At 35.8% G+C, this 26,749-nt stretch overlaps 1 protein-coding gene across 3 annotated transcripts in view; it reads left to right on the top strand.

The window, feature by feature from the left end:
• LOC105074779 (WD repeat-containing protein 35) overlaps positions 1-23,466 on the top strand; it is a 47,443-nt gene extending 23,977 nt beyond the window's left edge. The window contains exons 13-28 of one of the 3 annotated variants that reach the window (XM_074358144.1): positions 2,181-2,325; positions 4,269-4,338; positions 5,318-5,371; positions 7,305-7,414; positions 7,896-7,953; positions 10,552-10,632; positions 13,585-13,721; positions 14,045-14,248; positions 15,085-15,231; positions 15,857-15,989; positions 18,023-18,133; positions 19,017-19,181; positions 20,153-20,293; positions 20,953-21,109; positions 22,751-22,991; positions 23,265-23,466. In XM_074358144.1, the coding sequence (XP_074214245.1) occupies positions 2,181-2,325; positions 4,269-4,338; positions 5,318-5,371; positions 7,305-7,414; positions 7,896-7,953; positions 10,552-10,632; positions 13,585-13,721; positions 14,045-14,248; positions 15,085-15,231; positions 15,857-15,989; positions 18,023-18,133; positions 19,017-19,181; positions 20,153-20,293; positions 20,953-21,109; positions 22,751-22,991; positions 23,265-23,415 (2,105 nt within the window). In that variant the 3' untranslated portion in view covers positions 23,416-23,466. Of the gene's footprint in view, positions 1-2,180; positions 2,326-4,268; positions 4,339-5,317; positions 5,372-7,304; positions 7,415-7,895; positions 8,107-10,551; positions 10,633-13,584; positions 13,722-14,044; positions 14,249-15,084; positions 15,232-15,856; positions 15,990-18,022; positions 18,134-19,016; positions 19,182-20,152; positions 20,294-20,952; positions 21,110-22,750; positions 22,992-23,264 lie in introns of those variants that run through there. The other 2 variants (XM_074358143.1, XR_012504184.1) reach the window with 2 other exon arrangements.
• The last annotated feature ends 3,283 nt before the right edge of the window (positions 23,467-26,749 follow it).

Genomic DNA, 26,749 nt, shown 5'->3' with positions numbered 1-26,749 from the left:
ACTTTTATTAATAAACTGCTTGTAAATACTTCTCTTCCATAAAAAACACTTTAGCTGCTTGTGAAAGTGAGTTTGTCCTTTCCAGATTTTTCTAACGAAATCAGTCTGTTAATAGGGACAGCTTAAAAAAATCCCTGACTTCTTGTTTTCAGAAGACACTGTTACTGTGGATTTACCACTCCCTCTATCCAATAGCTATGAAAGTAACCATTAAAAAATTACAAATCCTGTTCTAAGGATTTTGTCAAAATGGTTTAGCAGTTATCTTATGATTTAGAGCAGATGGGGTCAGTGAAAGCTGAGCAAAGCTTGGGCCTGGCATCCCCAGGGGCTCTGCTGCCATTCTCAGGAGTGCCTTCCCACCAGCTGTTCCCCAGAGGAAGGCTTCTAGCTCCCTCTAGAGTTTGATAGTGGTATACATTTTGAATAGAGAAATCTTGGCAATTGTAATAAAATATTTTTAAAAATATGATTCAACTACACTGAGTTATTTAGCATATAAAATTATTGAAGTTGAATCTAGACTTATTAATCTATTCAACTAACACCATACCATCAGTCTAGTTTCTAGTTCCTTGTTCAGTTTCTAAGTCTCCTACTGCCTTAATTTATTTTTTTGGACTGTGGCAAGAACTGTGTAAATGGTAGCTTCTAACACCATTTCTTTATTCTGACCATATTAATGATTACTTTGTAAGTATTTGTAAATAGAAAAATATGTTTTGTACTGTTTAAATTGTGAATTTAGAAACTAGGTACTAAAATGATCTTTTATAAAAGTTTTTTTATTTTTCCATATTTTGTGTGAATGTGTGTGTCTAATTTTATATTGTCTAGTTTGTTTTGGACAAGTTATTTTACTTCCTTAATCCTCTTTTTCTTTATATGTAAGATGGATTTGATGGGACTATTTCATCAAAGGATACACAGTAGGGATTTACTTAAATGTTCTCTAAGAAATGGAACAGATGAAAAAATGTTTAAGAGAACATATTCCTAAACTAGGAAGGAACTTCAGAGAATTTTCTTTTCTAAATTAATGAGGAAATATAAGACATGTGAGATCAGAGGGAAGGATAAAGGCCTGAACCGGCCAGTGGTGGTAGTGGAGATGGGAGGAAGGACTGAGAGTTTTTAAATCCACCTGTCAGTTAGTGGACTTATGGGCCATTTCCATTTTTTTGGCTGTTATGAATGCTGTTATGCACATTTGTGTGTGAGTTTTTGTGTGGGCATATGTTTTCATTTCTCTTGGGTATTTACCTAGGAGTGGAACTGCTGGGGCATCTGGTAATTCTATACTTAACATTTCGAAGAACAACCAAGCTGTTTTTCAAAGTGAAGGCGCCACTTTACGTGCCTACCATTTCTCTATCATATTTTTGCAAATACTTGTTACTGTCGGATTTCTTGATTCTAGCCATCTTGTGGGTGCAAAGTGGTATCTCATTGTAATTTTGACTTGTGTTTGCCTGGTGGCTAATGATGTTGAGCATCTTCTCAGTGACTTAGTGGCCATTTGTATATCTTCATTGGAGAAACGTGTATTTAGATCTTATTTGTCTTTTTATTATTGAGTTCTTTACATATTCTAGATACAGTTCCTTATCATGTATATGATTTTCAAATATTTCTTGCATTTGGGGGTTGTCTTTTCACTTTTTTTGGTTTTCTTGGGGGGGGGAGTTAATTGTGTTTATTTATTTATTAATTTATTTATTTTTAATGGAGGTACTGGGGATTGAACCCAGGACTTTGTGCATGCTAAGCACACACTCTACCACTGAGCTATACCCTCACCCGACCTTTTCACTTTTTTGATGGTGTCCTTTGGAGCACAGATACTTTTAATTTTGATAAAGTCCAGTTTATCTACTTTTTCTTTTGCTGCTTGCGCTTTTGGTGTCATATTTAAGACACCATTGTCTAACCCAAGGTCATAAAGATTTATACCTAAGTTTCCTTCTCAGTTCTATAGTTAGGTCTTTGATCCATTTTGAGTTGATATTTTTGTATAGTCCTACAAGTGCTTGACTCTTTTCTGATGCCCCAGACTGTGTGGAGTATATTGTCTGTAAAATGAGGTATTGGACTCAGTGATCACTGAAGTCTTTTGAAGCACAAACATTTTGTGATTCTGTCTAACTGTAACCTAATTGTCTTTATGTTCTTTTTACTAGTACCATTATTTGTTACAATGACCAAAACCCATGTGATAGCAGCTTCGAAAGAAGCATTTTATACCTGGCAATATTGTGTGGCAAAGAAGCTCACAGCATTGGAAATTAATCAGATCACACGGTCTCGAAAAGAAGGCAGAGAAAGGTATATCTTTTGATGCATAGTTTTTAGTAACTCAATCATATCACATTTAAATTAGACATAGCTATTACAAATTGTCATGCCTGAGAACTATAAATTGTTTTAATTAGCAGTCATCTTCTTCCTTCACACATACTTGAGATCTTACTGCAGTCGTCCCTTTCCTTTAAGACTCACTCATGTACTAAGATAAGAGTTATAACCCCAGTTTAAAAAAAGAAATTTGGATATATGAATTCATGTGGAAGCAGAAAAAAAAAACAGTTGAAAAATACTGTATCTTGTGTTCTCAGTAGTTCTGAAAGGCTCAATGGGAAGGGTCTTTGGCCTCTTTTGGGGGAGAAAGTGGATCTTGGGAGAAGTTGGGGCAGAAAAGTCTAGCATCTTCACTGAGTGAGTGTCCTTCATGAACCAGCTAAAGAAATTCTGGGTTTTGTTTAAATAAAGAAGGTGTCATTTCCTTTTTCCTTATATTTCTGTCTGGGATATACTTACTAGTTTTAATGACTTTGAGTCTGTTCCCTCTGGACCTCAGTTTCCCTGTCAGTAAAGTACAGTTGACGATGGTGATCAGAGCCAGCACTGACTGAGTACTTCTTATGTGCCAGACTCTGGTAAGTCTAGTTAGGACTCTGATTATTCCTGTTTCACAGAGAGGAAACTGAGACACAGAGACTTAAATGACTTGCCAGAGGTTACCAGCTGATAAGGAGGGATGGGACATGGAGCCACTCTGCCAGATTGGCCTTCCTTGTGGTTTCCTGCTTGTTTTAAGGAAAGGATGTGGGTCACACGATCTTTTGAGAGACTCCTATTTTAACCTTCAACTTTTATTTTGTGATAACTAAGTAGAAATATTATGTTTGTACTTAATAGAAATGTATTAGAAAGCAGAAACTTGGTACTTCTAAATTGATATACCTCTCTGTATTTAATACATTTCTATTACATTTATTTGACATTTGATCTCCCTATTACACTGATGAAAGTACAAATGTGACATCAATTTAACAATGACAAAATTTCATATTTTAAAGATAGAAAATGACTTGATTTTTGTGTGGTCATACTGCAACTATAATTTCTTAAACTCCCTTTATATATCAGGCTCTGTGCATGTGTGCTTTACAAACATTTTATTTCTGCTTCTCAAAAACTCTGCAAAGGGGAAATTGTTAACCTTATTTTACAGATGGAGAAATTGCATCTGAGACGTTAAATAACTTGCCCAGGGCCTCATAGCATTTCTATGATATGTCTTCTCTATTCACCTCCATTCATTTTAGTATTTTTTTCATCAGCCATTATAGAGCCCCTGACACTCTGTGACAGGCACTGGAGATGCAATCTTTGCCTCCAGGAAAACCACCATCTGGTGGGAGAGACAAGGACACTAGCAGTGATACTGCGGTGTAAGCAGTACCACACAGGTGCCCGAGAGATGGTGCACAAGGTGGGGCAGCTTCATAACCCGGTAAGCACAGGGGAGGAGTCTTTACTTCAGAACAAAAATTCCATTCATTAGAGCTTCCCAAGTACACTTCACTTCTACCTTTAGTGAGCACAGCGACAGGAGGGAAGTTATGGAGAAGCAACAGAGCAACTTAGTGCATTGGAAGTTACTGCTAACTGGTGTTCACTTGGAGACTAAGGGAAGGTATCTCTTGGGGCTTACTGCAGTTCACTGGAAATATGTGATTCAGCGTCCAGGTATATTTTTGGCACAGCCTTTAGGAACATGGCACTCACATAACTAGTAAACACCTTGTAGATAGTTTCTGCCTTTATAAGATTGAGCTGGGCCAAGAACTGTTTAAAATAATCAAGATATTTATATTAAATAACAATATTCATTGGTGTCATCCAATCCTTTAATTGTCCTAGAGATCATGAATAGTAAAAAATCTTCCTTATACTGTCATTGAAATTTGAATTTTTTTTTTCAGAATTTATCATGTTGATGATACTCCTTCTGGGTCAGTGGATGGGGTGCTTGATTATAGTAAAGCCATTCAAGTAGGTGATTTTATTATTGCCAGCAAATGTTAATATCCGTAGATTTGGAAATACTGTAGTTTTATTTTGAGACCAGAAAAAAAATTATTTCCAGTGAATAGCATATTTTTCTAGTAATTCTTTTAAAAAATTCTATTCTGAAAAACTTTTTCTCGATCTGCTTTTTTTCTTCTTTTGGTTTTTAAAAAAAAATGTATTTTGACATAATCATAGGCTCACAAGAAGTTGCAAAAATAGCGCATAGAACCCCTTTACCCAGATTCTCTCAATGGTGGCATGTAATGGTAGGATAACATCAAAAGCAGGAAGTCGACATTGGTAATGGTGCTGTTAACTAGACTATGACCCAGTTCCTCACTCAGTTTTCACTAGTTTTTACACGTAGGTTTATGTAACTTTATCACCATAAAGGAACTTGCCTCATGCTACTTCATTTCCACACCCTCTCCACCCCCACCCCTGTCCCCTGGCAGTCACTAATCTGTTTCCGTCTCTATAGTTTTGTCACTCTGAGAATGTTTTATGAATGGAACCATATAGCATGTAATCTTTTGAGATTGGCTTTTTTCCCAAAAAAACCCAAAACCAAAACCAAAAAAACCCTAGAGACCCATCCAGGTTGTACAGAGCTGTGCCGTTTGCCCCTCCTCGTTCTGGCACGTGCTGGTCCTTCTGCCAAATGTTCATCTTTTACAGCTAAGCCCAGGCTTTTACCTCTCTTCACATTTTGGTGTAAGCTTATGCTCCTCCCTCTGTGCTCTCATAACTCCTGAGTTGACCTCTCCTCTTACCATACTGCGCTGTCTTTAGGTGTCAGTCCACTGTCTTCCCCAGTAGACTTTGAGTAATCCCTGAGGGCAGAGATTTCTATGCTTAGATGCTATAATTGAAGTATTCTTCTTAGTGAATTTCATACTACCTTATACCAGATTAGTCATTCAATAAATATTTGTTAAAGAGTAACATTGATTTATTTTAGGGAACAAGGGATCCAATTTGTGCCATAACTGCATCTGATAAGACATTGATTGTGGTAAGTTGTTAAAAAAATTATTCTATGAATGAGAATTGTTTAAATTGTAAAAATAGAATAAAGCAGTATGTTTTGGATTTGAATTTCATCTTTGGGCCCCTCCAGTTTTACTACGTCCAACATAAGAAATAAGAACGTTTTAAAGATTGCCTCACAAATTATTAATCATTTGCAGAAATAGCAGTTTATAAAAGCAGTAGAACTGTGGCCAGCTGGGGAGAGTCTGACACTGGGTTGAATGAGCCCTATAAAGGGTTGGCAGATGTGGAGAGGACTGGATGGTGGTAGTGGGTCTTGGAAAGTTGCCTCCTTTATGTGGCCTGTTAGTTTGTACCGGAGAAGGTACTTTGGCTCAGTCAGTTTCACAAGGCTTAGTATGAGGAGGTAGTGTGTTTGCTAGCCAGTAAAGTAAAGTAAGTCTGTGGCAAATTTTTGTTGAATTTTTCAAACAAAATCAATGTATCAATGTTACAGTGTCTTTTCTTGAGCTCTGATATTTGAAAATATTAATTTTAGAAATAAATGTTTAATGTAGTAATGCTGGTGGAGTCACTGAATTTGAATTATGTAAACAGATCCTTGATAGTGTGTATTTCCAGTTCTACTTACATTCTTTAGACATTAGCTAAGTTTATGGGGGGAAAATCTTAAGAACGTAGTGTTCATTGTTCCTCACCTAATGATGGTGTATGTTTTAAGCAGTTTATCTTACAATCAGATCTGAGGAATCTCTTGTTTTCTTTTTAGATTCTTTGCTATACAGGGTGGGGTTTTTTGTTGTTGTTGTTTTGGTTTGGTTTGGTTTGGTTTGGTTGTGTTGTGTTTCTGACATTTGCAGGAAAAATCAAAAAACATGCAAGTCAAATCAGTCACAAAAATTGACTTAATTCCTAGATGACAGGGTGTACCTATGAGAAACACACTCAAATAGTTTTAATACCAGCCAAAAATTTTAATGGAAAAGATATCTTCTGCATTTAAAACTTTCCACTGTTGAAATTCAAATGGTTTTTAGAACCATTACTTTTTCAACCTTTTTAGACCACAGGACCCCCTTTCTCAAAAACAAAATCTTACTGTGTACCTCAGCATATTAACTCTTTTAAAGACTATACCTCCCTTTTATACATTAAAAACGTCCCCGCTCCTGGCCACCCCGCTCTCCCCAGCCTTTCTGATAGGCCCTCTGCAGGCGCTGCAAGAGCAGTGATGCTCGGATTAGACCGGGGCGGGCGGGCGGCGGGCGGGGGGCGGGGAGGGATGGCTGAGTGCGGCCTTGCCCTTCTTCCCATTGCCGTGGCCTGAGGCACGGCAGGGTTTGGAAATCATAGCTCTCTCCTGTCTGTTGCTCTAACTCTTGGTCTGTCAACCTTAAGGCTTGTACAGAGTTGCATAGAAACTTACGCTTTGTTTTATTTTTAAGGACATTTAGACTAATACTCATTGTATCACTGCTTTCTGATCATCTCCCTTTGCCACAAACTAGTATCACATAGATGGCATAGGAGAAAAATGTAGACTTTCAGTAACAACTGTTTCCTATAATGATCTTATATTGATGTTTCATATAAGTGCTTTATATTTTAGCTTTTAATATACCCTGAATATTAGCCAAGACAACTGTAAATAACCTTAGGTATTTCTTCCTTGTGATAGAAAGCTTTGTATATTATCAAAGAATAGGTTTCTGATTTCTTTCTTGAATGTTACATTTAAAAAATTAGATCACCTTCAGCTACTTTAAAAAGATTTTAATTAAATTAGGAGGTAAATATGTACTCAGAACATATTTCTAAGGATGGAATTGGGAATTCACTATGACACCATCACTTTGGCTTTGAAACAGTTGTATGAACATATAGGGAGACCTGTAGTTGTAATATAATGTTATGATGTTTAAATATGCTTTCATAATCAAACATATTTTCCATAGAGTCGTGAATCTGGCACCATTCAGAGATACAGTCTTCCTAATATTGGTTTGATCCAAAAATATTCCCTTAATTGTCGAGCCTGCCGGTTATCCTTGAATTGCAACTCCAGGTAAGTCTGAAAACTTCCCTCACTTAGATGTTGGACTTAGAAGTTATTCGTTGGGATTGCTGCACTTATGTAATAAATGCAAAGACGTGTGTTTGTTTTCAACTTAATAAAGCTCAATGTGACTTTACTATACTGTATTTGTATTTAAACATCGTATTTACTATACTGTGTTTAGTTTAGATATCTTTCTCTAACTGGGCAAAATATAGAAATTCTAGTGTCATATTTTAACTTATTTACACACCAATTGCTTTAATCCCTTTGGATATTTTTTTCTCACACGGAAGCAAAATGGAAAGCAGCCCACATCTTCTATCAAATTTATAAACATGTGTTTAAAGCCAGTTATTTATTTAAAGCTGTTTCTCCCTGATTCTCAGGTTCTGATGAACTAATTTTGAAGCATGGTGGTAGGTGATTATATCCATGATCGCTGGTGGCACTTTCACAATTTTCCCTTCTCCAATTTCACCGTTTGTAGTCGTCTTGCAATCATAGACACCGCAGGAGTTCTAACCTGCTTTGACTTGAATGCTCGGGTAAGAGACAGCACAGGACAGCAAGTCACTGGCGAGTTGTTAAAATTGGAGCGAAAAAATGTCTGGGATATGAGTTGGGCCAGAGATAATCCTGATCTGTTTGCAATGATGGAGAGGACAAGGATGTATGTTTTCAGAAACTTGGATCCTGAGGTAAAAACAAGAAATGAGCATTAACAGTGCATAAATAATGAGCCAAATATCAAAACCTGAACATTTCCCCTTTGTTTCTTCAAGAGTTTTATTGGCGTTGGCTCCATGAATTTCTGAAAATAAATAGAAACATTTCTGTGGAATTTAAAAATATTTGGTCTTAAGTGGGAATAATATTTATCCTTTAAAGATTCTCTACTTTCTCTGAAAGACGCTTCTAAGTATTTCTCTCCTTTTTAAAAGATGGAACCATGGTCACCAACTGTATAGCCTTTGTTTTTTCCCTTGTTAAAGTGAAAAAAAAAAGAAAGAAAGGAAGAAAATAGTGTTATTTACTGAAATTGCCCAAACAGAAAATGTGGTTTTGAAATTGCCTTATCTTTTCATACTTCTGCCTTTCTGTCCACCTTATTCTGTGCTTACCTTGTCTTAGTTGTGTTCACATGAAGTCCGTCACCCACTAATCCATGTTCTTTCTCACCCTGATGGTCTTACTGTGCCTCACCTACGTTCTCTGAGGTATCAAGAAGCCCCTTTTTCACTGATTTTCAAGTTACAGTTTTATTTTCTACTTGTGGCTCACATCAGCTAATTTTTAGCCTCTGAATTTTCCTGCCACTTAGTCTGCTCTGTATCAGCCGTTAGATGTTGTGTTTAGGAAATTCAGAATCATTTGAGTGGTAGCCTAATCAAAACAGCATTAAGAAAGTAAATCTTTTAAACAATTTTTGAATTATTAGTGGATTTTCAGATTGGAATTTTCGGTACTCCTGCTATATTCCACTACAATGCATAATAAGAGATGACTTGATAAATGCTTTATGTCATTAATTGATGTTTGTTTGGACCTATAGTTTCCTTCTTGGGAAGAAATTGCTTGCTGGGGCCCCTGAGCTACTGAAGTTCTTCTGTAATGACTTATTTAGTGGTAAACTATTTGCCTCTTTAATATCCTAAATTATTTTCGTGTTTCCTCGTTTGAGCCCTACTCAGAATCTTTGGGTTAGTAAATGACCTTATGTAAATTGCTCTCAAAGGCTTTTGTTGAAGTTTTTAGGAGTCTTAAGGATTTTTGTAATTTTTAGAGCCTGGGGAATGGCTCAAAAGAAAGGTGTTCAGAGCTGCTGCATTTGACCTGTATGCATAGGCTGCTTTCAAGGATCTGAGGGAAATTTGACCCTTGCTACAAAACAAGTATGAAAATTATCCCTTGGGATCACCTTGAGGATGGAAATAAAATACTTTCTAAATGTTAGGGTCCTTTTTCCATCCTTAGCTCTACTTACAGTAATTCTGAAATCATATGCCTAGGAAAGGGGGAGGATTATGCCTGGCTGTCCATAATGTGTGTGTAGCACACATGGTTAATCTAGTACCAGGGTAAATCTTAGCCTGGTGGAAAGCATTCCTTGAGTAGTTTAACAAAACAGCCTTTTATTTATTTATTTTTGGAGTTTGTTGTCCGGCTTGGGAAGTTCTTCAGTTTCTATTAGATTTAGAACTAGGTGAATTTCTTATAACCTTACCACTGACTGAATTTCTTTATAAATCATGCTGTGCTGTTCTTTTCATTCATGAGAATGCTGCCTGGCTGTGGTCCCTGCTTGGTTAGTTACTCTGCTGTTTATTCCTCCAGCTGCTTATTGACTGAGCATGTGAGGACATACTCTTCAAAACAGAGCTTACTAGAACTCCTTCAGGACACAGTGTTCTGTATTATTTTTCAGGAGATAAGCTATTATTTGATGGTTAATGTTGAGTACATTTTTATCCATTTGAGTGTTACTATGAATTCTAGAGTCATACCTTTCCTTAAGTTGCAAACCTTTCTTCAGATTATGTGTGAGAAAAGGGTGCCATTTGTGTACAAAGTTCTAGTTCATTGATAAAGTACATTTTCTTTGAAAATTAAAAAATAAGTGTTTAATGTTGATATTCCCTGCTTGATCCTTTCATCTCCAGTCACCCTCTCAGGGTACTGATTCAGCTCTTCTATTCTTTGTCTTGGATCTTCCCTCTCTTTGGTGCTATTTTATATTCATAGTCCTTTCATATCTCATATTTTCATCAATTAGTTTCTTATTTTTGTACATTTGCTTCTTTTCCAAACAAGGGTTTTCTAAAGTTTTGAATCTGTACCCACCATATATGTATACTTACTTATTTAGAAGAGAACATCCTTCTCTTTTAAAGGTATGTGCTGAAATAGGAGTGAAATCTCATGATGTCTCTAAATTTACTTTAAAATACTTTAGCCAAAAAAATTGACTGAAGCGTATTTAGCAAAATGTTAATTATTTAGATGATGGGTATATGGGTGTTAATGACATTCTCTTTACTTTTTTGTTGTTTTGAAAACTTTGATAATAAAATTTAAAATCATGATATGTTAAAGAAGGGAAATTTTGTACAATTAAACTTTAGTATTTGTTTTTGTTTTTAAAGGAGCCCATTCAGACTTCTGGATATATTTGTAACTTTGAGGACTTAGAAATTAAATCTGTTCTTTTGGATGAGATATTAAAGGTAATTCTTATTAAGAAACAATTATATTTTTGTTGCTGGCTTGACTAGGATTCATTTTTGCACTGGGCAGTGCAGTGTCCTGGTTAGGAGTGTGGATTGAGGAGGTCCAGCCCTGCTCAGTCACTTACACAACCTTTTTGCTGGTTCCTTCATCTTTTCACCTTCATTTTCCTTTCCTGTTTATAAGCCTCAGTGTTTACCTCTATAAAATGTGGATGGTAATAGCACCTATCTTATACGATTGTTATCTTACAAGATAATTTATGAAAAGCACTTAGCACAGTGGGAGGAACTGAAAACAGGTAGGTGTTGTCATCGTTATTTTTATATTAATAATAGAGATACTGAAGAAATATTTGATAATTTTCTTTAGTCTTTTTCTTGTTCAGGGATATTTGAGTAACCTTTTGTTTGGAGGTCCATTATCCTCCCATTTTGTTTTTAGGTTTTCATAAAATACTCTAATTCCAGATAATAGAATTCAGATAATTTTTGAATCTCTGCTTTGGCCTTCATTGAACATTCTTTGAGAATTTTTTACTTTAAGAATATATTGAAAATTTGCCTTCACTTTATCTAAATATTTACTTGTCTATGTACCATGTATGTTTTTTGGAATTGGGATAGATTTAAAATTTCCAGATGTTAGCTGCATTTTATAGCATGTCTTCATATTTTGGTTTATGTGTAAATTGCAGCTCTTTTATTGTGAACCAGTTTGTTGCTAATCATGCCTGCTCTGCAGCAGCAGGATGGGTTTCTACCCTAAACTTGGTTCGCATGTCAAGAGTGATGACACTACAGACATACCAAAAGGGTGCAAGAAGATATTACCTACATAATGGGGTTTTTAAGAGAGAAAGGACAGGCTTCCCAAGCTGGTCCAAAGATGGTTTGAGAGCAGGGAAAGGAGACTGGCTTGGTTTTTTGGGGAGGTGGGGGAGTTAGAGGGTGGGGTTAGGGTGAGGGTTTCCATGTGTATGTAGATGTTTGTGTGTTTTGAAACTCCTGTGGCGCCAAAGGATGGACCACTTGTTCTTTCTCATCACCTTGCCCAGATGTGAGGCAGAAGAAGGGAGAGGGATGAGGCTTAAAAGTTGTCAGCTGTCAAACATCAGAAAGGAATGTCTGAGGTTTTATTGCAATCTAGATGTTTTAATGATTAACATTAGGTAAACACCAGAACAGTATTCTAGAAAGCTGTAATCTGTATGTGGAAAGATACATTTGATAGACTAGAAAAATAAATGGAAATAATTTTATAAGAATGGCTTCACTGTACAATCTACTTTTGTAGTGTTAAATTTGATTTTAATTTAATAATGTGACAATATTTGAAGGAATTGTAGAACATTAGGTAATTTTTTCTCACCACAAACAATACATTTTTCTGGGTAAGAAAAAACTATGAAAAACTAAGTTTATTGCTTTTAAACTACATTTTCATTTTTAATAGTATTGATTGTCCATTCTAAAAGATGATGTTCTTACATTTTCTCCCTCTTTCTCTTCTTTTTTTGTTAGACATACTATTTTTATGTTGTCAAGATTTAGAACTTGACACTTTGTTGTGTAATCCTAATTTTCAGTTATTTAGTCTCACATTAAGAGACAGCTATTACCAGTTTTTCCTGCATTTTCCTTGTACATGAGTTATTAATTTTGATTAATCTTTTAGTTGGCTGGATTTCATGATTGTAGTTTTTTTCAAGAAAGGCTCATAGTTGCAGATTGCTTTAAGATCTAGAATGCTTAAAAATGCCTGTGATATTGTTGGCCTGATAATTATATTGACTTTTATGAAGAATTTTTAAAAATGCATATTTAAATTGTTAGATGTACTTTAAAATTCTTGATACACTGGACACATTTTTTGCATATATAATTCTAGAATAAAGAATATCTATAGTACTGTTGCCCAGTTTACGGGCAGTTGTTAAACTGTAAGGAAAACCAAGTTCTCTCTGACAGTTTTGTTTTCTGACTTACTATGTGCCAAGCCATAAAGAAAAGAATATTGTCATACCTTAGTTCCCACTGAGGCCTTGTCGACCCAGGAATTGTTTAGCTAAACTGTGGATTCCTTCAGACATACAGTTTTCAGAAATAACATGAGTGTTATACACCTAAAACTAATACAATGTTGTATGCCAATTATATCTCAGTAAAATAGGGGAAAAAGAGAAATAACATGAGAACTTTCTTGGAAGACTGGAGAAGGAATGCAAAAAGAAAAGAAGGGAATTAACATTTACTAAAGTTCCTTCATATGAGGTGTTCATTTGTCTTTGCATATTTTTGTTTATTTGTCATTACGACTGTACTTGGTAGATATTACACAGACCTCATTTGTAGATGAAGAAGGCTCTTAGTGGGTAAGATATTTAACCAAAGTTCATCTATTCGTTGACTCAGCAAATATTTATTGAGGTCTAGTGAGACAGTTTCTGGCCTCAAGTGGAGGAGCTGGGGAGATGGACAAGACATTCAGCCACCGGAAGAGGGTTGGGGATGTGGTTTAGTTGGTTGGTGTATCTCTTCTAAGGTTTGAAGCAAGAGAGCATGAGGTCAGTTCTGAGACTGCAAATAGTGTGAGTAATGCAGCTAGGCACTGTGCTAAATGTTTGATATGTTTTCTCAGTTAATCCTCACAATGCTTGGAAGTAAGTTTGATTATTCCATTTGTCCAAAGGAAGAATCTGAACAAGTCTGCATAATTGTGAGGGACCCCTTCTACCACTGTCCCCTTTTAACCTCAGGAAGGACTTGTGGGTTGGGGCTGTTTTCCAGATAACTCAAGAGATTCATATATGGGAATTTCTTTTCTCCCTGGTTTTGCTCATAAAATGATGCAGTTCCTGTTTTTTTTTTTTTTTTTTTACTGTAAAAAAGAAATACATATTCTACAGGGAACTGTTTGATTTTTTTTTTTCTTTTCACCTTTACTTTCAGAATCCAGAACATCCGAACAAGGATTATATCATTAACTTCGAGCTTCAGTCCCTGCGAGATAGCCGAGCACTGATTGAGAATGTTGGAATTCAACATGCATCTCAATTCATACAGGACAATCCACACCCCCGACTTTGGTATTTAAAAAATTCAACAACAAAAAAACCTCCCCAAATGTCAGGTGTAAGCCTTACGGTCTCAGCTCTGTCTTCCTCTGCACTCATCCTAGCCTCCTGATGGGAGTTGACTTCCATTCTTGCTCTTTTAAAAATACAGAAATTCAGTTTCGATTTGGAAGTACTCAACAGAAGCATAAAATTATATGAACATGGATAAATGTGTTAAAATAATCACTTCCCACCATGGTTCACTAGAAACAACAGGTGTAATAATTGAATTCTGATTCGAGACTTGTTTATCAGTAACTTGCCATATGCTTTCCTGTTCTTTTGTACTAAAGGCGCCTGCTGGCTGAAGCAGCTCTTCAGAAGCTGGATTTGCACACTGCGGAGCAAGGGTTCGTGCGCTGTAAGGATTACCAAGGCATTAAGTTTGTGAAGCGCCTGGGCAACCTACAGAGCGAGTCCATGAAGCAGGCGGAGGTGGTCGCCTACTTCGGCAGGTTTGAGGAGGCGGAGAGAATGTACCTCGATATGGACAGAAGGTCAGTGACGAAGGTGCTGGCACCCACAGTACTTCTGGAAATTGCGATTTTTTTTTTTCACAAGTGGGAATTGTAAAATCATGTGTTTCAGAAAATAAATTCATTTTGGATTACAACCTGGATATTCTGCATGACCTTCATGAATTTATGCTTTGTAATTTGAGGGCAGCTTTATTCTCTTTTTATACATGTAGTAAGGGCTGGCCATGGGTTAGTTTTTTCATTTGGTAGGAGAAAAAAGTCATATATGGCTGCAGAAACTGGAAGCTTTAGCATTTATCTACTAAGCTGATTGTTTGGGTTCTCTTTTTTGATTTAAGCCTTTTGTCAAGGAGCATGAAATAAAAATCAAAGATATTAGGGGATTGAGTTTTATTCTTCATATTTCATTTGATTTGTAGAAAATAATTATGAACTTCATTTCAGCTGTGAACATTATATCTAATTTTTATTATTTCTACTTTTAAGAAATTGCTAATACAACTTGGGCCCTGACAAGAAGTATAAAACCAAACATGTAAACATGAAATAAGCCTGATCATGTCTTAAGAAATTGATGAAAAGAAGTGATTGTTATTTAAATCATTATTTTGCCAAGTAACTTGAAAGTCTAGGAAAATAAGAGACAGGAAATTGTTTCCTTTTTCTTATTCCAGGTTCTCCCTATTGCCTCTTACCTGATGGGGCTAAATTTTAAAGTGTTTGGAGAGTTACCTCATCTGTCCATTCATTGCTGTGTATTCTCAGTGCCCTAGAATTGAACCTAGCATGGAGTAGGCACTTGATAAATATATGTTGAATGAGTGAATGAATGAATGAATGTCATTTTTTTGTAGAGATCTTGCTATTGGCCTCCGGGTGAAATTGGGAGATTGGTTTAGAGTACTCCAACTCCTGAAAACTGGATCTGGTGATGCAGATGACAGTCTCCTTGAACAAGCCTACAACGGCATCGGAGACTACTTTGCTGATCGACAAAAGTGGTAGGTAACCTATGTGGACCCCCTCATCCATTTACCCAGCACTTAAAATTGTAGCTGCCTGAGTACTCCCCTGTGACATAACGCTAGGCCTGCCTGAGTACTCCCCTATGACATAACGCTAGGGCTGCCTGACTACTCCCCTATGACATAACGCTAGGCAAATGAAGGCCATCCTTCCGGCGCCTAAATTCATGTACTTCTAGATTCACGTTGAGGAGCAAGAGCTCCTTCAAGCTGTCATGAGCATCATAAGCCTTCGGGGTTTCAAAACTCACAAAACTTACATTTTAGTTCCAGATAACTTTCTGCTGTTTGAGGATATAGTTTATATTTGCTTGTTTTGTTATTACAGATTTTTTTCCAGAAATCATTGGCTTTGTTCTTAAGTTATCATTTTGATCAGTATGCTTATTTATTTATGTCAGTGTTTGGAAATACAACAGTATATCAGATTAAAACAATATGTCTTAAGAATATTCAAAGGCATTCTGTAATGAAGATGATGACTAGAGTAATACTAGTACTGGAATCCTAATGAAAGAACATTTTTGGTGAAATTTGCTTATTTATCAGGAAACTCATGCTAGTTTCATTATTTTTAAAAGTTTTTTTTTTCTTTCCCTAGGTTGAATGCTGTGCAGTATTATGTACAAGGCCAGAACCAGGAGTGCTTAGCTGAATGTTATTATATGTTAGAAGATTATGAAGGATTGGAGAGTCTTGCCAATTCACTTCCAGAAAACCACAAGTTGCTTCCAGTAGGTATTAAAAATTTTAGTTTTTGGAGCTGTTAGGTTACTTTATAAGGTTTTTATGTTATAGTCAGGAAATGTCCTCTGTAATACATAAAATTAAAAATTACTACAACTTTACAGTGTCTTAGATGTAGAATGATGCTTTAGTTATTAAAAAAATTGTCAGTATGCTTGAAAATGGAGAGAAAATTGTCAGTCATATTCCTACTATTTTAACATGATCATAGTGTTGAGTAGGGTTGTCAGTTTAGTAAAATTATTTTAAAGAGTTAGCTGAAAATGTGAAATACTTACAGATGAAATGACATCTTGTCAGAATTTTACTTCAGAATAATCTGAGGTGGGTCTGAGGAGTGGTGTGTGTGTATGTATGTTGGAAATTTGCTATGAGAAAAGTTTAAAAAGATAGCTTGACTTTTATTAGGCTACATTAACAATAAAGGGTTTAATGTTAAAAAAAAGAAACTAAAAGCAGAGTTCTCTTTAATTTTGTTCTATTTTCTCTTTTTAAGCCTCTTTAATTGTTGAATGATGTAAATGAGCTTGTATTTTATTTGTTTTATCTGAACTATAAATCACTGAGCTGTATGATATCTAGAGAGATAAGAGCTCTCAACTACAGGGTCTGGACACATATCAGTTGTAGGTTCTCCCACAATGTTTTGTCTATTAATAGATGAGCAAAGAATTCTGATAATTCAGGTTTTTTCTTTATTGTGAATCAGAGCAATTATCCCTGTAATAATGGCATTTTCACATACCCTTATTCTCAATCTTATGTGTTTACTGAAGTAGGAAAGAAACTGAAATTACTTACAACATAACCCTGGATATAGGGACAGTGAATCTCATATTACTGTCATCTGTTACGTGTGTCTGATGGTGCAGAAAAAAATGTTGCTGAAGGGTATCCAGAATAGTAATATTATTGAGTAAATACTAATTATAGCTATAATAACAATAATTAAATAATTAAAGTATAGTTTAATTTTTAAAATTGAAGTACAGTTACAATGCGTCAGTCTCTGGTGTACAGCACAATGTCTCAGTCTTGCATATACATACATATATTTGTTTTCATAAAGTATATTTTAATTTAAACTGCAAATTTTAAATAAAGTTTTGAAGGATTTTTTAATAATTGGGAAAACGAACAAAATATTTTAGTGGGGAATACAGTATACAAAACTGTATATTATGATTACAAAACATACATACACACACATACATATATAGTCATAGGACACAGATGTTAGGACATTCCATCAGAATATGGAGAGAGGTTTCTTATGGGTAATAAGAATTATGAGTAGCTTTACTTTTTCATATTTTCTAATTTTTTTTACCATAAGAATTACTTTATAATCAGAAAAATATGACCATCATTTAAAAAAAGATAGTTGGGTACACAATGTACTTTTATGATATTTCCCAAAATCTTTTAGGAGTGGGGATGCAGAGAGAAAAACTCTAACCAACTAGATAATAATAAAGGAAAAAAACCTGATATTCTGAAAATGTCGAGTACAGCCCAGTGGTTATGACTGGTTTTTGTTGTGGTTCTCCCTCTTCTGTTTTTGGTCTAGCTTCCTGAACTGATGAGTGGTCAACTTGTCTGGGGCATTTTTTATAGAGGTATTTGAGAGCTCTGTGAGTGTGAGGTTTTTCTTAAGCCTCTAATGATTAACATTGAGTGTAACATCAATTGCCTTAAAGGTTTTTTTTGCCCACTAATGTAGGGTTTGTTTTGGAGCTTGGCATTTCTGTAAAATAGCTACTGAACTGAGAGAAGATACGAGTGCAATATCATTAGAACCTGGTTAAAAACCAGATCCTCGGTGTGAGTCACTGATTTTATAGAACGTGATGCCTTAGCATCCTTTCTGGTTTGTAGCCTCTACCTCTATGTCTGTTTAAAAGGAAAATTGGTAGCCACCAGTGAAGTTAATATTCATATATCCCTATGGAGTTTTGTAAGTTAAAATATAAGTGATTTCCTTGTTCTGTGAAATCTGATAGTATTGTTTTGTCCACAGGAAATAGCACAAATGTTTGTGAGAGCTGGAATGTGTGAACTAGCAGTGACTGCATTTTTGAAATGTAATCAACCAAAGGCAGCAGTGGATACCTGTGTACATCTCAACCAAGTAAGGAACTGAAATCAAAGTCACCGTAGTGATGCTTTAAAGACTGTTGCCAATGTAAGGGTTGGAGAGCTTGAGATGGATTTTGTGAAAGGAGTCAGATGTCCCTTACTTAGTTGAGGACTAAGAAAATGTTGGAATGTGCACTTACCTCTTGAAGGGCTACCATTAAGGGTGACCCACTCGTAACTAATTCAATATGGGAACATGAACAAAACTGCTTTTAGTCTGGCAAGTTTTTGTCTGGAAGTAATTTCATAATTTTCTGCATTTTATTAGGATTGGGTTTTGTTTCCAATGAAGGAACAGTTAACGGTCATTGCAAGAGGAAGGAACTGAATTGCTTTATCAATATTTATTTTGGCAAATCTATTTTCCTTTCCCTATATAGAAACCATACATTTGATATTTTTAAGAGCTGGAACTTAAATAAAATTAAAGTACAGAATTATTGAAATTATTGACTATCAATGTATTCTTTTAAGTATTTTTTAAAGTATTTTATAAAGCTTCATTTGCTTTATAAAAATAACTTTAAATGTTAAATCCGGTAGGATGTTTTCTTAACTGAAATTGCATATTTTGTATTACTATAAACAAATAAAGAATTAGAATTGTAAGATTAATGTGATTATAAACTATGAAGTTTTCTTTTTCAGATATACTTCGTAAGCATATCTTAGGTCATTGGATTATTTTGACACATGCTTGAGTCGTAACATTTACAGTTGCTCTGATTTTAAGTGATTTTTAAAAATAGATACCAGTTTTTACGTTTTGATATAGTCTTATGTATTCTTATAAACTTAAAGCTTTATTGTGTGTATTTTAAGACATCTGACTGTAAATGCTTGGGTAACTGTATGTTATATATATTTTTCCTCAGTGGAACAAAGCTGTTGAATTGGCTAAAAGTCATAGCATGAAGGAAATTGATTCCCTGTTAGAGAGGTATGCATGCCATTTATTGGGAAAGAATAAAACTCTTGATGCCATAGAACTCTACCGGAAAGCCAGTTACTTTTATGATGCTGCTAAACTGATGTTTAAGGTAAATGTAATAAACTTTGTGAGTATTTGGTTTCTTCTAGTACTAATTTTTTATATACCAAAGAGTACCTTTTCCATTTTCTTTGGAAACAAGTATTTGTTATAGCAAAATCCCTCTCATTCCGTTGCTATTATAACTATGTGTTATCTGAGTATTATTACCTTTTACTAAAAAGGCTATTTATTAATTTTAGCACCTTAATGATACCTAAGCAATTGTATATTTACTTAATATCAAAGTTAACAAAGAATTATAGAATTTTAAGGGACCGTAAAGTACAAATTCCCTTAACTGAAAATTAAATCCCCCTGACAGTAGAATTTTGAGTCCTTTTAAATGTTCAAGTTTTAAAGACTTTACATTTTTCATAGTATGCATTTGGAGGGAAGATGACCAGTACAGTATTAATGTATACAAATGTTATATTCTTTTCTGTTCTTTTCCCATTTGATTTAATGAAAAAGGAAAACTTTCCCTCCAAATCATTTAAATAAACTTAAATTTCTGAAGGATGTACCGTGTTAAAGCCATCTTATTTCTGGGTACTTGGAACATTACTCTAAAAATCTCTTTGTTACAGAAAATACTACCCATTCCATGAAAGCTTTCTTCCTTCTGACTTAGTTTTTTAGCAGCATCTATTATTTTCTAAGATGGTTATGAGCTCTAACTCCAATAGCTAAACACTAAGGAAAGAACTAAATACTTACTAGTACTAAGGAAAAGAAAAAAAATTTTTTAATGGAGGTACTGGGCATTGAACCCAGGACCTCGCCCATGCTTACGCACATGCTCTACCACTGAGCTATACCCCCAAGAAATGGGTTTTAAAATATTTACCATAAATGAGTAGTATTTATATCCCATCATACTGACTTTCCTCCTTTTTGTTAGAGAATCATATTTCAGAAATGATAACTGTACAAATACAGTTTAAGAAATATCTTCCATAACTCTTTAAATGTTTAAAGATTGCAGATGAAGAGGCAAAGAAAAGAACTAAACCTTTACTTGTTAAGAAGCTCTATGTACTATCAGCTTTACTTATAGAGCAGTACCATGAACAAATGAAAAATGCTCAACGAGGAAAAGCTAAAGGAAAGAACTCAGAGGTAAGGTAGATTATTTAGTAACATTAAATCATCAGAAGTGTTCAAGGAAAAAAGAACTATCAAAATTCTCTTTATGGACAGGACATTTAACTTGTTTGTTTGAATTTTCTTAAATGGTATGAGGGAAATGAATGACTGATTTGGAATTGGTACTCAAATTTAGACATTGCAACTTGCAAATATTGCAAATTATTTTTTTACAAGACTAATCTGTAATCTTTGTTTAAATTCCTTACTTGGAAAATCCTTTCTAACAATGAGTTTTTTAAAAGCTTTTCTAGAATATGTACATTCTTTTAATGTGTGATTGAACCTTACATTAACTTAAAAGTGAATTAATTCTACTTTAAAATTTTATCATACCATGGGGAGAACCTTCTCACAATGTATACATATGTCGAATCAGCATGATGTACACTTTAAAAATCTTATAATTTTTAAAATCAATTATACCTCAATAAAACTTAAGACAAAATTTAATCATACTTGTTTAACAAAATATGAATTATAATGGAGAAACTAAGTTTGGAATGAGTTTTTTAATGATAAAATCTGCTAATTTAGATATTTTAATGTATAACAATTTCAGAAGTCATCTTCATTGGAAGACCATTGTTATGGTGGTGCTGACAGAAAATGTGGGTCTGCTTTACTTCTAGGCCACTTCTGCTTTGGCTGGTTTGCTGGAAGAAGAAGCTCTGTCCACAACTAGTCGTTTCACAGATACTGCGTGGAGGGGGGCTGAGGCTTACCACTTCTTCCTCTTGGCACAGAGGCAGCTCTACGAGGGCAGTGTTGACAGTGCATTGAAGACAGGTGGGCCTGTTAACCTAGTCTGTGTAACATGCCTAAAAAATTATAAATTGAATATGAAGGGCCAACTCCTTCACTTTGCCCCTATATTAGTTTCAATAACACTTTTTTTTCTGGATTTATTTCATATGTTCAAGATTTGCTATCTGTGATTTGTTTTGTACATTTTCTTTTTGAAGTTCTTTTTATTTTTTAATACATGGAAAGCAGTATATACATGGTTAATAGAATAAGCAGAAGTTTGAGATAAGGAAAAAGAACACTTATAAAACATTCACTATCACTATTTTATTTATGCAAAGTTAAACACTTAACAGCCCAGTCCACATTCTTGTGTGTGTTTGTGTGTATATATATATATAATATAAATCTTTACATATTTAATATATAATATAATATAAGAATCAATGTATATTATTTAAAATAAATAAATTAAATAAAAATAAAATAAGTATATATATATTTAAAAAAAATTTTTTTTACAATGCTGGGAGTATAACAGACCATACTTGTGGGACTTTTTAAAAGACAATGATCTGTTATCAAATACTTCCACATTAGTAAATAGATATCTATAGCATTTAACTTTTTAAATAAAAATGATACTTATATAACAGTTTCAACTAAAATAGGAAAAAATGCAAAGACAAGAGTAAAATAATCTAATAACTTATAAAATAATCTTAAAACTCCAGGATAAGCATCACTAACATTTGAGTGAACCTCCTTTTAGACATTTCTCCATACCTATAAAATTGTATACAGTTTTACTTAAAATAATATCACACTGTAAATTATTGCCTATGAACCTGTGAAATTAGAGGGTATTCTTTATTGTAATTCAATGAATTTCCTTTTTTAAAATTTCTTCCAAATGAGCTTTGTTGTAAACACTTGACCCCAACACCAGTGTATAGGAATCTATTGTAAAATACATGAATATGTTGCTTTGAATTGTTTTACGAAGTTTCCAGTATTATACTCTAACAAGATATTTTTGAGATTGCCAGGTCTAGAGAATAAAAAGATACAATTTGGTTACTAATCTGTTATTAATTCTCTAGTGCATTTTAAAGAGAGATTATATCTGCAGTGTAGAAATATTGAAAATAAGACACGGTAACTGTCAAAATAAATTGAACTAACAACTTAGAGTCTCATTTTCATTCTTTTTTCTCAAAGTTCTATTGTTTCAATAAGACAAACAGAAAAGCAATAATCTGTTCAAAGAAACACAAAGAGAAAACATATGATTTCATACTTTGCTTTTTTAGCAAAAAGAAACAGGATATATTATTTTGAGTATCCACAGAAATATCTGACACACTTATATGGAACAAAAGATGTGTGTTTTGACACCTTTTTTTTTTCTTTTTTTTAGTCTGTGTGTATATTTCTAAATGGCACAGCCACATGCATTATTTGGTGGTGGTTATTTTCATAGGCCCTGAGTTGTTAGCTGGGTTTGCAGAATGTGGAGATCATGTAGCCTCCATCCTCCTACTGGTTCTTCAGTCACTATTGTTTTCTTTAAGTTTGCTTATGTTCGTGTAGGTTAAACTGAAACAGCTTAACATTCTTTCCCATGCATGTTCGTGATATCATGATTGCTTTTAAAAATCTAAATTGTCATCTCTTTCCTAGCTCTTCACCTGAGAGACTATGAAGACATTATCCCTGCCATTGAGATCTACTCTCTGTTGGCCCTCTGTGCATGTGCCAGAAGAGCTTTTGGTACCTGTTCAAAAGCTTTTATTAAACTTGAATCTTTAGAGACCCTCAGTTCAGAACAGAAACAGCAGTATGAAGATCTTGCTCTAGAAATCTTCACCAGACATACTCCAAAAGATAACAGAAAATCTGAACTGGACAGCCTTCTTGAAGGGTAGGCTAATTGTAATTAGTAGATGTCAGTCTACCTTATTAAAAGCTTCGATTTTTATGCCTAAATAGTGTCACACAATAATTGAAGCACTAAATTTTGAAGTAATCTCCTTAATAGTATACCCTACTTTATTTACTCTTGTAAGTGTATTAATGCTTATTTGAAATTTACCTTAAGATGTTTTTCATTCTTCAGTTTTCTTAAGTGTAATAAATAAAGTTTTAAGTAATTAGAAGTTTTAAAGTATAATTGCTTTTCCTCTTATTTTTACAGAGGGGAAGGGAAACTGCCAACATGTGTTGCCACAGGAAGCCCAATCACTGAGTATCAATTCTGGATGTGCAGCATATGCAAGCACTGTGTTCTGGCTCAGGAAATCAGTAACTACAACTTCTGCCCCTTGTGTCATAGTCCAGTGGGATGAAGGAGTGACAAACTATGTATAATTGGAGTGTTTATTGTAATAAAGTTAACTCTGAACATCTTATATGAAAATCAGCATTATTATTTCATAGTTGTATTTTATACAAAATTTAGTATATAACATACATGGTATATACACACATATATAAATTATGTATAATTTTGTGTGAAAATATAACTGTTAAATGATGCTAACTTTCATAGAAAGTGTATAGAAATCCATCATATTGTCTGTTGATCTATCTTGTGGTTGTTTATATGATGCTATGGAAATATTCCAAACAAGAAATTTTTTTCTCACAGTGTCAGGGTTACTAATTCATTAAAAAGCTTGGTGCAGAGGAGGAGGGAAGCATGGGAATGGGGCAAAGTTGAATTTAGGGAATTGACATAACCTGTAAGAGAAGGAGGTTTAACAGCTGTAATACTGAAATGAGCACTATATGTAGCTGTATTTAATTAAGTAAGTTTATTGAATGTCTTCTCTATTTTATTTTTAGAAGTGAGGAGAAGGCATTTTAAGACTTTTTTTACAATTTGAATTATTTGTAATAGCTTATTTTTTATATAGATTTTCCTTTTTTATTTACCCTTTTATATCTTGAGATCCACCCAGCCAATTGGCCTTTGCCTATACTGTCCACCTCAGGGCTCTCAGTGACCATGGCTACTGAAGAAGCGGGTACCTGCATCTCCTGGATCTGAATTCACCATCTTTGTCCTTGAAAAAGATTATCTTTACTCTATTAATGCAAGGTCCCATGATACACCTCATTTTCCAAAAACAGGAAGTTTAAGGGTCATCTGCTCCTTTCTCTCCCACAGCCAATTTTGTTAGTTTCTTGTGGCTGCTGTAACAAACGATCACAAACGCTAGACAACACAAACTCACCATCTCACAGCCAGAAGTTCAATGTGGGTCTCACTGTGTTGGGAGAGTGGTGTCTCTTTCTGGAGTTTCTAAAGGAAACGCTGTGTCCTGGCCCACTCTCGCTCCCAGAGGCTGTGTGCCTGCGCTGGCCTGTGGCCCCTTCCTCCACCATCAGAGCCGGCACTGAGGGGTCAGTCCCAGCACACGGCCGCACGCTGACTGCACTTCCGTAGTCCACAGCCTCTCTGATCTCCTCCGCTTCCATTTTTGAGAACCTCTGTGATAACTAGTTGGTCCCTTCTGGATAATTTAGGATAATCTGTTTATCTTAAAGCCAGTTCATTGGCCACCTTGATTCCATCTACAACCTTAATTCCCTTTTGACATACAACTGAACATGTCAGCTTCTGGGGAGTCAGGCACAGGCAGCTTTGGGGGTGGCATTATCTGCCCAAGCATCCAAACACCAACACCCAGCTGGATCCTTCATTGATTCCTGATTAATTCTGCAGTTTTCTTTTCCATCTTTCTCTTCTTTGAGCCAGTGTTCACAGTGGCCATACATCCTGGTTTCATGGACAGTCCTGGACTTAACCCCTTTCAGTATCAATCAGGTCCTGATTTAAATGGTCACTTATACGGTTGCTCTGTGAAGTTCCACCGGCCAGATCACGGAGAGTTCCCCAGTATCACCCAACCACTCACGCGCACAGCCTCTGCCCCACTCTACCCTTCCTGGACGCCCTGCACTCCATCCTGCATCCAGGCTTCAAGTGTGGACCACCACGTCCTGTCTTTTGTTAAACTGTCCCGCTCCGTGGAGGCACATCTGCTCATATCTGCTCTCTTGCCAACACTTGCTCCTCACACGGGCCTCTGTTACTAACTGTGAAGTACAGTGGAGCTATGTTTTCCTTCCCTTCCTGAGGGTGAGCTCCTCGAAGGCAGAAGGCGTCTCAGATCTTCAGACACTCACCTAAGACCCCTGCACGGGGTTACTCTCAGCAAACATGGACAGAGTTGAGATAACGGCATCCGTCCTCCTGGAAAACTGCAGAGGTGGAAAGTGTCGCTCCATCCTCAGTTTATAAATAAATGATGTGCTGACGTGCCAGTGGGTATCTGTACAAGTCCCTTCAACCCTATTCATTGAACCACAGTTGTTAACTGTAGAAGGAATTAGAGGATTTTTAGAATCCCTGTTTTGCAGCCTTTATGGAATTACTTGATGCAGGCAATGCCTACTAATGGATGAATCCAGGAAATGAGTGTCGGTAAACCTGGCAATGAGAAGATCGGGAGGCCGCCACCTCAGCCCACTGACTGATCTCAACCGTGAAGCCCGGACCCTGACGCGAGGCTCCATGGCTCGCACAGCTCTGCTTGTAACGTGCTCTTCCCCAAACACTGCATCGGAGATTACTCAAGCCTCTACCTCCCGTTTACAAAAACTGATGACTAGAAGACCAGCCTTATGACCCGAAGGAACAAACAGACAAGCCCTGTTTGGTTAATATTCTGCAGGGCAATTGATTTAATTCCTGAAACAAGGCAGTGCACCTGGTAAAAGGGGGGAGGGGCTTCGGCGCAGTAAAGGGACTTGGGAGATTTCACAACTACATTCAGTGCATCAACCTTGTTTGAATTCTGAATCAAACAAACTGACTTGAAACAGACATTCATGAGCAGTCGGGGGAATCTGACTCTGGACCGTGTTTGGGTAAATGTCAGGCGCAACAGTGGGTCTGGTGATAAGTGAACATGTCCATTTTTTCAGAGATACACACTGAAACACTTGGGAGTGAAATATTACTATATCTGACATCTGCAAAAAATAGATTGAAAAAAGGAAAATATGCAAATCAACAGATGAAGCAAATGTGAAAAATAAGACAGCTCTGCTTCCAGATATGTTTGAAATTTTACATCCAATTAAAAAATACAAATAATTACGTATGTGCATTAAGTGATTAAGTTAGTAAATGAAATAGTTTTCTCCCAACTGTGCAGCAAATATTCTCACCAGTCAGTGGGAAAGTCAGACCTGAAGAGCTGGGGTCAACGGGGAAAGTTTTAGGACCTAAGCCCGTCACGAGTCTGCTCCGGACTCACATAACCTCCATAAAATCATGTGCCGGCCTCGTTTTACACTTGGAAGCCACACAACCAGGCAATGGGCCTCACTTGCCACAAACTCTGCTTCTGGTCTTTGCAAATAGTGGGCAAGCCCCCCTCCCCTCTTCGTCCTCCTCAGGGTCCCATGTGTCCCCTGCACACAATGGATGCTCAGTTCCTGCCCCTGGGATGAATGGGAGGGGTGGCTGGCTGGGCCTTTGCACAGTTGCGATACTGTAGCTCATGAATGAATGGATGAGGCTCATAAAAAAAGACCATGTTTTGCAGTGAAATTCCTTCATGGTCCTTCTGGGTCCAGAGACTCCTTTTCTACAGACATTGCGTCTAT

The sequence above is a fragment of the Camelus bactrianus genome, chromosome 35 (assembly GCF_048773025.1).
Source record: "Camelus bactrianus isolate YW-2024 breed Bactrian camel chromosome 35, ASM4877302v1, whole genome shotgun sequence".
NCBI classification, from domain to species: Eukaryota; Metazoa; Chordata; class Mammalia; order Artiodactyla; family Camelidae; genus Camelus; species Camelus bactrianus.
This window is presented reverse-complemented; position numbering and strand designations above follow the sequence as displayed.